A 16730-nucleotide genomic window follows, 5' to 3' on the forward strand; every position below is an offset into this window, starting at 1 on the left:
GAGTTGTTTTTCTTAGGACACACTTAAAATGAAGATTTAAAGATCCAGGAGCTTGGTTTATCAGTTTACATTTTAAAATTGCCTACTATAGATGCAATTGCTTATATAGGAAGTACTTGATTTTTACCAGGGTTTTAGAGCATGTATAAAACACAGTTTATATTTGGAGACCATTCGTGGTCTCTGTTTGTCCATACAAAAATCCAAAACCCTAGCTCTTGATAAAATTTGGAGGCTTACCATTGTGACCAATTGAGGTTGCATCTTACATACGTTTATCTTCTATATTCATTTACGGTACTCACTCTGAGCTTGGAGGACAGTCTAATTAAAAAAACCAAGCATCTTCAAATAATCTATACTTAGGCAACACACAGGTCAAATCTCAATACAAGCTCTGCTTCAGTGACGAGGAGGAGCCTTACCTCAGTGAAGGGAAAAACCAGATAGAAAAAGGCACTCCAATTCACAACTCTTATATACACATCTAGGGGTAGTTATGGATCCAAGAGGAAAAAGCAAATCAACCAGGTGAAAATGGCAACAACAACAAAAAAGATCAGGTGGCTGTTTTTAAAAAATTAAAAGGTCCCTTTTCCTCCTCTCTTACTTATTTTATAGATTGACCAAAAAACCCTTAGTTTGGGCCGTACTTGGGGGTTTTGCTCTTCTCATTCAGTCCTGTGAAGGACATTCACGTTGTACTTAACTGGGTGATGAGAATAGAGCAGTGAGAAAGAGATTAATAAGACTTTGCAGGCTCATCAATATCATATTGGGGCTCAAAAGTTGGTAAGATAACTTGGAAAGTCCAGCTACTTAGGAGAGTTTGAAGACAGCCCCCACCCCAGCTATGTTTTGTATCCAAAAAGAACCTTTTGCTCGCTGAGTTCATCATCATTTACGTTGTCTTCAGCACAGAGACTGCTTGCATATGCAGGCTTTTATTTCAAAAGGGATTCTCTTCTGATTTTGGTGTCACTTCATACATTTCTCTAACAAGAAATTCTCTCTGCAGCTGTACTTACGTTAGAGACACAAATGTACCTTATTAATGCTAGTTATCAAGGCAAAGGGTTTGAAAATACTTGCTAAACATTTGTTTATTTATATAAAATATTTCAGAGTTTTACACAGCTAAATATAGGCATATAACAAACACTTTGAGTGTGTGAAAGAAATATAAATGATTCCAGCAGATGGTATGGTCAGAAGCAAAGGGTTTGCAAGGGCAAGAAATAGCACCAATCCAAATTGAGAAATCTGAATGGCTATAATTGTAACACATCTACAGTGGAATCAGGAAGGTCATTTATATTACGTTAAGAAATACAGAAGCAGAGTCTTATATAAGCATGTTACACAAAATGGAGATTTGGCACATGGGTTATCATTGGACAATGTACCACACACAGTTTTTATTTCGGTTCCAGCAGAAAAAAAATGTTGACAAATTTCTTTCTCTCTTTGCTTCCTACTTTATTCAATAGAATAGGTAGCAATAGCATCTGCTGCAGTTGGCTGGAGCCTGAGATGAGGAAATTGTAGATGATGGGCCTCCCAGGCATATCGACACTAAAAAGCTCATGCTACAGCCACGGCACAGTCAAGCTAGCACTCCAGTGGGAGCGCCAGATACACAAGGCAGCCACGGTGAACCAGAGCAGGGCCTGCCAAGACAGCAAGTAAAGTAATTTTTACTGGCCTTGAAGTGGTTTCCACCATCACGGCTCCAGGAACTGCCACAAGGCAGGACAGGTTTATCTCTGACATATTCTCCATCTCCCTTTGGCATCACTGTATGATTATCTGCTGCTATAGCCTCACTGACCAAATGGGTACCCAGTGCATTCAGGGTGCTCCCTGGCTACCCATTAGCCTTTGTTTCCATTAGTCATGGGCTTGAAGATCTGGGATGCTTAATTGGGTCTAATGTGTCAAAATTACCTACTCCAATCATCTTGGTGCCAAACACAACACTTCCTCTCATTATATAGGTGCTTTCTGGTTATTTTCCTAATGCATCTAGAAAATGTTAAGGGACCCTTTAATCAAATTAATTTGAACAAAATTTTAAGGACCATACCACAGTGGAAAACATACTAGACTAGCAGTCTGAAGACTTGAGTCCAGCAGAAGTCTATGGGAAAGCTGTCAACCTCATTGGCCTAATTTTGTTTTCTCAACTCTGAAATTTAAAAAAAAAAAAAAAAAAAAAAAGGGAAGGCTGCAGAGGGGGAAGTGGTCTGAGAGGCTGGAAATATCCCTTCCACGTCTATGATTCATTGTGAATGAATCATAGTCTTGTTTCTGAGTTCAAAAAGAGGCCCACTAACCCCAGTAAATCTTGAATTACAGAAAGATGTAAAGGAAGTATTTTTGAGTTAGGATGTAAGGAGAGTTAAGAGCACAAGTTTCTGCTACCCACAAGCTGATATTTTACCAGAAGTAATCAGATAGCAGTTATGAAATACATTTTGAGAATGGACTTTTTTCCTACTTTCTTACCTATTTCATATACTATTCATAAACCCTGTATTTTGGGGTCATCTTAGGGGTCTTGGCTCCTCTCATCCAGCCTGGGGAGGGAAATTCACATTGTATTTAGCCAGGCTGATGAGCATGAAGAGCAGAGTTCCACCAATTCAGTAAATAAGGTTCAGCAATGTCACACTCAGAGGTAGAATAAATGAGGTCATAAATGAGTTGTTGTTTTCCCATCAAAAGGTGGAGTATGCTTCCCCATTCCTTGAATCTGGAATGGACCCTGACTTGTTTCAAACCAAGGAATGTAGTAAAAGCAACTGTCTCAAAAGCGCTCGTAGCTTCCCCTGTGATGTCCTCAGAATGCTGAGTCCACTGGATGAGGATGAAAAGCCTTGGGGAGAAAGAGAGACCCCATTTGGCTTTCCCAGCCCTTCAAGCTGACTGAGAAAAGGCGCTCAGGAGAGATCGGCAGAAGATCCACGTCCTGCCCCAAGTCAACCCACAGATTTGTGAGAAATCACAGGTTACTGTGGTTTTAAGCCACTGTGTTTTGGGTTGGTATTTGTAGATAGCAATGCTAACTGATAGACACACCCTCTGCTCTGCCAACTCCTATGGCACATAGGTGTACCGGAAACAGAAATCCAGTTAGAGTATTTTAAAACATGATTCAATGCTCAACACCAAAAACAATGAACACACATTCCATAAGCAAGTATTTCATAAGCAACTTATCTTTGGTAAATTTCTATGATTTAAAAATGAAGTGTGTTGTCCCAGAAATCTGTACCCTCAAAAATCAAAGGGCAAATAATTTCAGGAACCTGCAAGCTTGGGCAGGCGGTCTGACATTATGACTCACTTTCCTTCCATTCATCTCATCTGTTATCTTTGGCCTCCATTAAACAATGAAAAAGGGACAGTCACTAAGTCATATGCCACTTGAGGGCACTCCTGGGGCTTATTGTTTGGAACTGCCAAAATGCTGGACGTCATACCAAGTGTGAATATGAAGCAATGTGACTGATATCGTAGCACAAAAGACTAGCATTTATCAACTCCAAAGAGCATGGCCCTTAAAAGAGAGGACGAAGATTTATTGCAATGCTGCCATGGTGCAAAAAATATTTTTGGAACTCCTTTTTGGCAGTAGAGTTAAACGCCTACGGCCTGTTCTTTTGAATCCAGTAATGGTGGCACATCTTTGTCCTTGAAGGTGGATTTATTTATTTATTTTTCTAGTGCCAAGAGATACCTGGAGCCAAGCGTATGGTTTGTATGGTTGCTGACCAAGGTAAGAAACACTATTAGATTTCTTTTCTTTCCAAGTAATGAGCCTAGTTCTCTGTATGCTTTAAAAGTTTATAATTAAAATAAGTCTCACAAAGAAGTTCTTCAAATATGTAAAATAAGAGTGGCACTCAAATTAGCTTTTTGTTTTTGTTGTTGTTAAAGCTAAAACTTTGAGGTGGGTTATTGTTTGGACACAATAATTCTGCCAAAGTTAAAAATCAGTTTTATTACCATAAGCTGTGGTTTTCACCTAGGGGTGATTTTATACCCAAGGGAACATCTGGCTATGCCTAGGACTTTTTTTTATTGTAACAATGTGAGGAAGGGAGGTGAGGGTGGGGCGAGTTACTGGCATCTGGTGAGCAAAGCCCAGGATACTGCTAAACATCCTACAATGTATAGGACGGCTCTCATAGCAAAAATTCTATGATCTAAAATGTCCAAACTGCTGAGGCTGAGAAACCCTGCTTATAGAAACAATTGGTTCTAATAAGAGAAGCATTTATTTTAGTGCAATGAAATAATTATAACAGTACTTAACACATTTTTCTGTGTTACATATTCCAGTTGCCACCCATCTTCTATGTTAATGTATACATGCACATGTTTTCTACTCTTCTGAATCGACAATTACATAGAACTCAAACTCACAGTTCACAAAATATAATAGTATTCTTTGTTGACATTACTAAAGTCAATTGAAATAACTATGTGAGGTAAAACAATTTTTAGAAGTCAGTAACTGTAAACATTTGTTGACTTATTTCTATATAACAGGCTAATTAATCACTTTACACAGCTCTTATTTAATCTTTAAAACCAATACTATGAAAGAAATACCACTATGTCCCCACGTTACTGATCAGGAAATTCAGTCTTAGAAAGATTGTTTAATGTGCTCAAGGTCACAGATGCAGTGAACAGTACAGCTAAGATTTGAACTCTGTTTGTTAGAACAATTTCAATTGCAGAGTTTTCACTACCATGCATTGCTGGCCCCTAAGAGCAGCTCTGTGTGGTAGGAGCCATCTCATTTGTAGGTTAGGGACAGTTCTACTCTCATTTGTAAGATATAAATTGAGCAAAATGGAAAATGGCAGTATAATATACACATAGATCAGAAAGGGGGTTCTCCTGACTCAGCTTACTAGTTAAGTACGTGTTCTTCAGCAAATCACTTAACTTCTCAGAGTCTCAGTTTCCTTAGCTGGAGAGTGAGGAAAGTAATAATGCACATCTGCTACTCTTACCATAAACATCAAATAAAATAAGCGATGAGGAGATGCTCTGTAAACAGTCACTTACAACACAAAAGTAAGTTGGTTGCTATACTTAGGCACGCAATGGGAACAGGATTGGTGATAGGTTCTCAGTTGCCCTTGAAGGAACCTTCATCATACAGACCTGATATATGATTGTGAAGTTAGATAGTATGGTATTACTTTTGGCCTCACCTCTCCTCCACTGCCTTTATATCTATCATGTTTCTTTTCAAATAAATTCTCCATTTCATCAGGCAGCCAGAGTGCTCTTCCTAGCACCTCAGATTCTCCATTTTCAGTTTTACACTTTATAACTACTGGGGACACTATGCAATTCCTTTTAATGCTTTTTTTTGTGTGTGTGTGCCATTACTTTTAAACTATTTTAGCGGAAGGAAGGTATTTTTCTCTTATAGGCCTGTGCCATCAATAGACTGAAAACCCAGCCTCCTGTTTTGTATCACTATGTTGTCTCATAAACCAAGCATTTGCTTCTTATACAGAATTACTGATATATAAAAACAGAATCTGGCATAATGGGTTCCACATGGCATAATTATTTTTCCTCACCTTAAAATGTTTCCATAAATAAGGACATAATTTGTACACTCCACCCATTCTTATCGAGAGATGTTGGCATTTTTAACAATCCCACCTTTCATCTATAGAAGGCTAGCATCTCCTATTACCTAATTTACACATAAAAATACACCCCAGGTTTAAGGAAAATATGGGTCTATGGTTCACATTTGTCAGCATCTCAAAACTATCACATGCTTTGGAAATACTTGTGGTCTTTGATCTGAAGAGACATTTGAATGGAACATTAGAAGAAATAAAAATGGAATTTAGAATGAATGGTTAAAAATGCATTAAACAGTTTTCCACAGCACTCTTAGCTTCTTTGGATCACAAGGTCTTTTGTTTTTATGCTCTTATGAAATGCTTTCCAAAATCTTTTGACTTTGAAAAGGCCATTTTCATCACTATTGGGTTGGGCTTAGGGGTACGTGGTTATGCTATGAATATGGCGTACATAGTTTCCTGGTTGTGCTTCCATATGCAAAGTCAGAAAGCATCATGAAGATTGGAACTCAGGAGTTTTTACACCCCCAAACTGGCATCTGATTTTTTACTGGGCCACATTAGTGGCCTGTTGGTGCTTCTAGGACATTATTGATCTATATCTGGTATGCAGTTCCTATTCCTTCCAGTTCTGAAGGGCGGTTTGATTCTATGATTGTGATAGATTTAAGTGACACTCAGGAAGCTTATTTTATTTTCCTTGAGATTGTTTCATTTAGAAGATCAATTCAGGAGTTGTGATCTATCCCCTTTTCAATTTTTTTTTCATAAATGTTTCTCTTATGAAGAAAAAGTCTTCCCTTTGTCTTAAAAAGGGTTAATGTGGCACAAGATTTAGTATCATGGGTCAGGGTTTTATAACTGATTCACTGAAATTATAGCTTTTTCCCAATGTATTCATTCTTAACAAATGCAAATACTTAGAGCAAATCAGTTGTCATGTCCCTCTGGTACTAGAATATAGACTTTATAGAATATGTGGTTTAGAATATAAGCCACAAATTATTCTATCAAACAACATAAGGAACAAGGCTCAAAAGGTGAACAAAATGGCCTTAGTTTCTAAGGGGAAGACTAAGATGATATAGGAAAATGTAACGCATGACATCTAAGGAAATCTCAGTTTAATAAATAGAAAGTTCTGCTCCCAAATCACATTTTACAAATAAGATAAAAACAATACTATATGTCTCTATTCACGCACTCATATATATATATATATATGCACTGTACGATTATATATATAGTGTGTATATATATACACACACACACATATATATGTGCTGTGAAGAGATAATGGCAAATATCTGACAACATGTGCAGTAAAGAGCTAAGTGAAAGGGACTAGGTGGTCTCTGCAATACGAAGAGTAAGAACTGGATATAATGATGGGTAAACAGACCATGGACTTTGAAATCAGGACGAAATGTATATGCTGTATGATCTTGAACAAATCACTTACCACCTCCCTGTACTTAATGCTCTTTGCAAGCAAAATATATTATTTTCTGGATTAAACGAATGCTCAGTAATATTTGGAAAACAGTAATGGCGCCTTGATTGGTAGCTATTGTGATTATTTACGTTCAAGTGATTAAGGAATGGAAGAGACTCACATGCTAGCAATTGCCTTTGATTTAGAAGGAGTGAAAGAAAGGCCAGAATAGAGCAATGTGTTATGGAATCAGAAAGGAAGGAGTGGCTCATTCTGACCAGGTCACCAGGGAAGGCTTGATGGAGAAAGGCCCCCAAAGGGACAGCAGAAAGGGGAGCTAAAATCCATCATGGGACCTAAAGTTTGGAGAATCTGCCTGATTTACAGGGCCATGCAACGTGGGGAACATTGCCACCACTAGTAGTGTGAGCTCAGGCAAGTAAGCTGGTCTTACTCAGCCTCTGCTGTTTTTTCTTCTGTGAAATGGGAAACTAACATTACTCCTTATAAATACCATGGGAAGGGAAAAGCAGTAACACATATAAAGCACTTACAACAGGGCCTCTTCAGTTGACAAGAGATACCTGGAGCCAAGCGTATGGTTTGTATGCTTGGTGACCAAGGTTGAATAAGGGCTCAACTATCCTGAACTATTAGTATGGCTACAAAATGGGGAGCTATGTCTATATTTAATCATGGAATAGATGGTATGTGGGAAAGAACATGAAATAGTTATAAGTAAGGCAAAGGCAATTTAAAAATTAAGCTCTCATAAAGAAATATCACAATATATCCCAATATAAAGGGGAAAAAATACAGTCTCTTAGGTGAAAAAACAAACCAAAAAAATCAGTCCAGCCTTGAAACTCTTACTATATTTGTAAAAATTATTAAAATGCCATATGGAATTCAACAAACTTGGACAAGCAATTACTGAGTGCTTACTAAGGTGTAAGAGATGGGGTAAAAATGTACATAAGCCATTACTCATGCCTTCTAAGATCTCAAGGCACATATGATCTGCACACATTTAGTTAAACATGCAAAGTGTGAACCTATTCTATGAGAATTTAGAGAATATTTAATTCTTCCTATGGGAAGATAATTGGGGAATAAGCTTAAAATATTTCTCCAGAGTTACAACTCAAATGTCTACAAGATGAAGCAATCTCATAAATGTGTATAAAATAATAGGGAGTGGAAAGGGTTTGGAAAACTGGATAGTGCATTCCAGCTTAAAGAAATTCATGCTCAAAATTTTTTAAAAATTATCATATATATCAACAAAACCATCCGAAGCCAGTTTGCAACCTCTGCAATACAAATAGGAAGTGCTATTTAGGTTGGATTATGCGTCAAGGTTGAACATCATCAAGTAGAGTAGGGGAATTGTTGAAATTCTAGACCAGATAAATATCTTTTGCTGAGAGCCAGAGATGAAGATACTTGAAATGTGTAGCTATCAGAAGATGGCCCAAGGAGTCAACAATGAGGTGCGAAGGGTGAGATCAGCCTAGATTACAAAGGGTCATGAATGCAATGATAAGCAGTTCAGACCTCATCTTGAAGGCATTAAGGACCACAATATTAAGTTCCTTTAACAGCATCATTTTAAGAGTTGAAAGGTTTCTCAGGTCTTTATACAAACAGATGTATTATTATAAATGATTCTCTCTAACACATAGCATCAACGTGTTGTGTTCTCTCTCGCTGAGAAGTCTTATGGGATTACCATAGTAGAAACATGTACATTTGAAAAAAATCCATTCATTTAATGATTTGAATATTTATAAACATTTGTGATTTAATAAAATGGATGGCTCAGGTTACACAGATGACATCCAAGTTCATGTTGAATTTTTCTTCTCAGAGTTCTAAATATACATACAGCTTTTAAAAGGTACTCAGTAACGAATAATTATTAATAATTTAAAATTACTGCATACTTCTATATGCTATGCACTATCTCAAGGGCTTTATATCTATCTATTTTATGTCATTTTACTTGATTTTTATAAAATTCTCATTGCTATTTACAGTGCTATCCCACGTTACACGTGAAGAAACAGAGATTAAATAATCTGTCCAAAGGCACACAGCCAGTAAGTAAACAAGCTGACATTTTACTTGGGCAGTCTAGCTCTCCAGAGTGCGTACCCTCAATGTTGAGATTCTATGCTCTGTATGAACTGATGGATAACTAGAGTTGGCCTTTCCTTGCTTGCTGTTGAACCAGACCTTCTTTCTTTTAGGAATCTGGTAGACTCTGTCCTCCCCGACCTTCCAAGGTCTTGTCTGCGCTTGTTGCCCCAGGCTATCCCTAAAATTCTTTCTTGTTGTTGACTGTTAGAATTTCTTTTACTTAATGGCTCATTTTTGTCCTACTCCAATTACGTCCCAGAACCATTGGAGGACCATGATATCCTTTTTCTGTACTGCCCCGCCAGCCCCACCTTTTTTGGGCTACTACCTGACCTCTTTAAAACCTCCTCCATTCTCACCATAGGCTATCTTGGGCAGAAGGCTTGGATCTACTTTGTCACTACTTCTTTAATATAGAAAAAAAAAAAGTTTAGTACATAATAAAAGAAATCAAAACACAAAATACAGCATTTACCTTCCAGACTATTTTTTGCGATTATCTGTAACATGATCATGGTTAACCGTGATCAGTATCCCTTTGTAACATGGTTATTGTGGCTTTTTGCATAGTTTCTTTCTGCTTAGAAATGGTTTCTAAACTAGAATTTCTGGGATGCTACATGAATAACTGTCATTTAAGAATGACTTTAATTTGCTGCTTTGTCACAAAACATTATACTGTCAAGTTTTAACTTGGCTGTATTCAACTCAAAAATTCATGATAATATGGATGTTGACAATGTAGACATGACCCTCCTAAATAAAGAGGCCAAAACCTCTTACCAGACATGTAAAATTACTTATGGGTAATTATGTCACAGAGCTCGGTTTATGCAGTTCCTTTCCTTCATTGTTTTGAAGTTGCTAACAAATTTCTTCCACCAATATACCTACTCTTCTGTTGTTTGTTTCAATAAGCAGCTTCTCCAGAGCCTCAGGCACAGCACTTCCAAATGTCAGCAGCTATTAGCTCAGTACATTCATCTTTGTTTCCTTATTTCTCCTGAGTAGCCTGTCTCTCTCTGAGGTGAGTCCAGGTGGCTTAACATAACACGGATGTGGGGTGTGTGTGTGTGTGTGTGTGTGTGTGTGTGTGTGTGTGTGTATTTTCTCAAAATAAGGCATTACAGCTATTTATCTTATCTCTCATACTTGCTATTTGCTTGCAAACATTTTTGTGTCCGTCATGGTGCCCAGCATGAACCCTATACCTTGCTTATAATCTACAGAGGGTGAAATGTATTTTAAAAATTATGTATGTATGTATGTATGTATGCATGCATCTATCTATCTATCTATCTATCTATCTATCTATCTATCTATCTATCTCAGTTTTCTAGTGCCTCCACTTTAATTCTAGTGCCTCCACGTTAATTTACGGAAATGGGAGGAAAATTTGGAGAAAGGACAGATTCTGTATTTTGAAATGCAATGTGAAAAAAATCATCATGCTGTTTTTCAGTGAAAACTTCCAAATTATGTGTCTATAATTTTTGTTCCTGTTAAACATATAATTACATATGTGTGTGCAGGCACGTGTGTGTGTGTGTGTGTGTGTGTGTGTGTGTGTGTGTGTGTGTACCGTATTTTTGCCATTAGGCATACAAGGGCAACATTGCTTCTGCTAGCCCAAATTTTCTGTTTCTCTATTCTTTGGCCAAACTCTATCTGAAAACACTTCATGTGTTTCATTTGTGATTTTTATAATCAAGTTCAGCTTTTACCAAACAGAGGCACCATATAATCAGGTACATTGGCTCTCTGAGGCCTGCAAAGAACTGTGTGTAACAGAGTGTACAGACTGATCAAACTAGCACCTGAATTAAAACCAAAAGGCAGGAGAACCAGAAATCTACTTTCATGATGTAAAAGCACTTGCTGAAATTAAAAATAATTTTTAATGTTTTACAATCATGCAGAAAACTGCAGCTGGAGTGGCCAGTCCTCAAAGGACCCTGTCTCAGATATAGGGAAACAAGAATCTAGGTAAGACTTGAGGCCGATTATGCTACCATCTTCTTAGTTATCAGTACTTGAAGCAACCTGTGTAGCCTCTCACTTCTCTTGACCCAACATAATTCTCTTAACCCAACGTACTGTTGTTATGAACATCAAAGAAAATAATGCATAGGGGAGTGCTTTGAAATTAGTAAAATACTCTACATAAATACAAGGTAATATTATTACTGGTTTTATCTAGGAAAACATTTCCTGGAAAAGAGAAACTTTATCCTCTATGGAATTTGCCAGCCCATTGTTTAACAATGAGCATTGTAGCATGGTTTGGCTAGGTGAATTTCATTGCTTTCATTCTGATCAATCCATTGACCCCATTTCTAAAAAACTAGCCCCTTTTCTAGGGTCTACTGTATTATATTATAGTATAATATGGGGTAAGAAAGAGAGCTATGGAATTAAGTCACGATAGAACTGATTTACAATAGATGCTTTCTTGTGTTTTTCCTATACTCTCACACTTCTATTTTACTTACCTGTGGAAGAAGCAATATTTCTTCATCTTCGAATTTCTCATGTTATAAAGAACTATCATGAAATTATATATGTACTATACATTTATATAGTAATAAATAGAGTCTGACCAGATAGCTTGAGTAGTCTGTTAGTAATGACACTTAAGAGGAACTCAAGCAACTGGAAGAAATCAGTTTAATATTTAAAAATCTATAAACATTTATATATATTGCAATCTCAGTAGTGATGTAGCTATTAGACTTAAGCAAAAAATACAAACTATACATTTCAAGAGAAAAATACAAGCTTATTACCTTTGAGTACACAAAATAACTCCTTCCTTCTATTAAATACATTTTTAAAAAATCAAATTAGTGATGTTATGAGACTTGATATTACTAATGTGCAGAAGGCATCTTTAAGCACTAAGATATTCTCCTTAAAGCTTGTATGATATTACTTTGGTTAGTAATTTTTTCCCTATAAATAGTAAAAAGGTTGTATCAGTTCAGCCCACAAGAACTTGTCAAACGATATAAATTTGTTTTTAAGAATAGTCCCCCACATACTATTTTTTGTTTTACATATTTACAGCCATGTGCCCACTTAATTTTGTGTTTATTTGTTTCTCTTCACTGGGAAAAGACAATAGCAATGGACCGCAGCTACCTACTATCTCCAGGGGAAGTATGCATCTATGTCAAACCCATCCTATTGATGTTAGCGTAGGCCTCATTTGACCAAAGGAGAGCTGTGTTATTTGTGAAGGCATTTAGTATCCCAGAATGTCAAAAAGTTGCAAAAACATCCAATGAGAAACAATTTAGCTTTCTGTTTCCTCAGAAACCTCCTGACTGCAAGTGAAACACATGCTTCTTACCTGCAGTGCACAACCATCGGACCAGCATCGGGAGGGTTACAGGTTTTGACTCTACGTAAGAAAGCTAGAAAAGGTGTAGGGTGTTCTGGAACACCATGATCAGGCCAGGCGGTGAACTGGAATTGTCTCACTTCTCTCTTCTCACTTGAACCATTCTGTGAAATATGAATATCAGCTGAAATGCTGTTTTTCCAGCCTCAGGTGGTAATGATGAGTAACAGGGAAGAGGTAATGCTAAAATGTGCTATTTTAATTCCTTTCTCCCACCCTATATCCTTTGGGAAGACACACTCTTTGGAGATATAAACCCCAAGCTATTTGTAAATGACAAATATTTGCGCAGGAAGACAAAATTCTTAGGTAAGAAGCATTACATTTTTCAGGTTTAACTACCAGGAGAGCTCCTATCACATTTTCCAGGAAGAACTAGTTCTTCTTCATCTATTCTTCATTGGCTGAAACTTTCACTCGGAGCAAGAGTTTTATATTTACTGATAAATCGCCAGACAAGAAGAAAAATGGCTGAGTGATAATGGAAGATTTATTTCATTCTTCACTGTTGCCATTGGGATCAAGATTTCAGTAAAGCCTTAAGAGATTTGATTTCTCAAAAGAAGCTTTCTTTAAATAATAGAGAGGGTAAAGGGAGGAGAAAAAGATGAAAAGCAAACCTTGTAAAGTGCAAATGTTCGAACACAGTATGTGGCCAGCTCCACAGTATCGAGCAGCGTTACTTGAACCAGTCCGTGGGTTTCTGTGCCTCTGCTAGGCCAGTACTGGTCACACTTCACCTACAAGAAACAAGTGGCGCATTCAGGGCAAATGCTCATCCATTTCTCTATTAACGCTGCTTTGAGTCGCTGTTGAAGGAAAACAGCTTTTCTGCATTTCGTTTTATGTTGATCTTTTTCTGGCATGCATTTCTGTTATCCCAATATATGTAAATTACTGCTCTGATGCCAATATAAACCACATTTTTCAAACTGGTAGGAATACTAAACAGTAACAGATTCAATTTTCCTGGAGAAAAAAATAAGTTGCAGATTGTTGTTGAGTAAAATAGAGAGAGAGGGATTTGAAACTTCAGTGTGCTTGAAAAGAAAACAAATTTGTCCTGGGATAGACGTTATGAATCGCATCGGGAGGATGACACTTTGGCATTTAAACTACATGGTAAGATAGTTAGTGTTAATTCATCAAGATATAAAAGGCATAAGGTTTTTCATCTTGAGCTATCACAACTTCCAAATGTGCTTGTTTAAAGAAAAGTAGAAATAATTGGAAAATCTATCAAAGTATAATAAACAACATAAGCATGCACTTTTTTCTTTTTAACACAAGATAAATGTTATTTGTATCCAAAGCAAATTAAACCTATAATGTCTACAGGAAAAAGAGCTGTCTGTTCTTTAAAAAGAGTCTCAGATGGTCATACACCAACAGTGCAAAGTTTAAATAATTTAAAATTCATTCAAGATGAATAATCTACAGTTTCTATGTGGAGTGGAACAAAAGCACATAAAACGTATTCAACCCAATTAGTTTAACACACAACAAAGAATAATTCCAAGTCTGCAGTAAGCCTCAAATTTACTGAATGAGTCTGTTGGGCATTAAAAAGCATAATGAAAAATAACAAACACAGCACAATATTTTTGTAGTAATGCCATAGATCTCACTATATTTACCCTTTCTATCTCAGACATTTTTTTTTTAAATGGGAGTAATTCTTAGGAGAACCCAACTGAAATACATTTCTCTAGGTAAAGAAAGCTCCTAGCAGTAGTTTAAAATAGGGAATACACCTTTCTATTTGAAAAAGAAAGAACAGAAAATCACAATCTTTGGATTTAAACAAAGGCAATAAAACATTATTATTAGAGACACTAGAAATTTTTTGGTCCAATAGAATTATTGCATAATGATTTGCTTTTATGTTTAATATGAGTATTTGTAACATTCTGTGAATAATATTGCAATTTTCTCTCACAGAGATAGCATCTGCTCCTCTGAGAATTCGGGCTCTTTCCATGAAACAATTGGTCCTTCTAAGAAAGGGAGAGGTTTTATCCTGTACAGAATTTCCTAGACAAGAAAAAAAGCAAAGCACTTTACAGCTATATACTAAACTAGATATTAAATTCACAAGGTTTCATTTCTATGCCTTGATTTTAACTTTGAGTCCACGCAAATATCACCTTTTTGATGAAAACAAACAAAAATTGTCCACAATAAGACAAAAATTTTACCTTAGCGAGATTTAAAAAATACTTTGTGTGTTTCCTAGTTGTACAAAATAGCCTTCTGTGTTTTTATTTCTATCATTTGCCCTAACTCAAAGAGATAACAAGACAGGGAAATGAGAATTCTTGAAGGAGAATACTGACGTAGAGTGACCAGGCATGGGCATCTCTACATGTTCTTTCACCATAAGCTAAAACCCAGGTCACAGATGACATATTTAGCAAAAACTACCATCTGAATAGAACCAACACTACTTAAGCAGTCATGATTTAGATGAGAAAAAAAAAATCACAAAAATTATGCCAAAGGCTTTGTTTTAAACCATGAAATAGATGTCAAGTGGATGTCTCCCAGCAGAGGACAAAAGGAACTCTGAAGGCCTCATATTGTAGTACTCAAGAAGATGCCAACAATGTGTTGAGTTGAAGATTCAAGAAAGAAATTAAAATTCATCATTTAACAGTTTCAGCTGGACAGCAACCCTTTCGGTTAAAATAAACTAATGAAATCCCTGAGGACAAATATCACTATGATATGCACAAAACAGCACATTAATGTAACAAAATCATCTATACAGTCAGTTCAATGCACTGAACCAAATTCAATATAATTATATTTTAAAAGTGGGACTTGATTACTTTTAGACCTTCTCGTGAGGTAGGAAAAGGAGATGAAGGAAAGAATGAGAAGGCAACCTTCATACAACTTTTGGAAAAATGACTCTCCATCTACAAATCTTCTCCATTCCTAAGATGCAGGAAAAACTAAAATTATACTAATCCTCACATTTCTAGTAATAAGTTTGAAACTGCAGCTATTATTGGCTTAGACTTTGACCCCTTTACAAAAAAAAAAATACCACGGAGCATTACTATAAGGGGTAAACGCTGTGGAAATTTCTAGCTAAAAGAGGAAAAAAGTTGTTTTTGTACTCAATTTGAATAATGCACTTTAATCTCATTATTTACCAAAAGAAAAATAAATGTTTCAAACTCAACTGCAAAAATCAGAAGCAATTTTTTAAAGCAGATATATTTAAATATTACCATTTTCTCTCAGGAAATATATCTCAAAAGGACCTTATGAAAAATAAATATGTAATGTATGTGGAAATGCACACACGTGGCCTCAGCAGTGGGATTAGAAGCTTTCCCTGGGCTTATCTGAATAGCGACAGCAATACATTTTCCCCTTTGCTGGTGAGAACCTCAGCACTTCCCTTCTCCACCTCATTCTCTGAGTAGCCTGCACACCTTCATCTGATTTTGGAGGGCTGAATTTAAGGGCTTAGAGTTACTGACAAATATGATTTTAAGTCTCATTTTTTGCCATATGCTAAACATGTGATTTCTGATTTCAGCATTAGGAAGCAAGTATGAAGTGTAGTGAGAAAAAAAAGGACAACAATGGAAATATTTTTTCTTTCCTCATTAGCTAGTATAAATGAACTGTCTCCATTTTCCTCTCTTAAAATGTTTTCCTTTGACAACAGCCCTTCCCCTACTTGATTTTCTTAAGAGAAAATCTCATAAGGTATTTCTAGAGAGAGTTACTATTTGTTAGGCTTCACACATAAAGCTGATTGTGAGACGAGAAATGAAGGCAGCTCCCTTTGAGTACCTAAGAACTAGAAGGCAGGAGTTACTGAAAACAAATACTGTTTTTTGCCTTTTTCTATTGATTTAGAATGGATACAAGCGGCCTTCAGCACTGATTCATGGAAGGTCAGGCAGAGTCTCCCTGGATGCCTCGAAAATTGCTTCTCTGTTTCCAGGACCAAAGCCTAGTCGCCTCATCTGTAAAATGGGAAGAGTGTCTCCAGCATTATGGAGCTATTGTGGGGACTAAAATGATGCCCCTAAAACACTTAACCCTAATGGCTGGCACAAACAGGCATTCAACAAACACTAGCTATTATTGGTTATCAGTT

At 36.6% G+C, this 16730-nt stretch overlaps 1 protein-coding gene across 31 annotated transcripts in view; it reads right to left on the reverse strand.

The window, feature by feature from the left end:
• Window positions 1–16730, reverse strand: part of PTPRD (protein tyrosine phosphatase receptor type D) — a 2332079-nt gene that overhangs the window by 47803 nt on the left and 2267546 nt on the right. For all 31 annotated transcript variants that reach the window (XM_073021577.1, XM_073021575.1, XM_073021576.1 and 28 more), the window contains 2 exons: window positions 13228–13347; window positions 12557–12711 (listed from right to left, as the gene is read on the reverse strand). In XM_073021577.1, coding sequence (XP_072877678.1) covers window positions 12557–12711; window positions 13228–13347 — 275 coding nt within the window. The remainder of the gene's footprint in view (window positions 1–12556; window positions 12712–13227; window positions 13348–16730) is intronic.

The sequence above is a fragment of the Chlorocebus sabaeus genome, chromosome 12 (assembly GCF_047675955.1).
Source record: "Chlorocebus sabaeus isolate Y175 chromosome 12, mChlSab1.0.hap1, whole genome shotgun sequence".
NCBI lineage: Eukaryota > Metazoa > Chordata > Mammalia > Primates > Cercopithecidae > Chlorocebus > Chlorocebus sabaeus.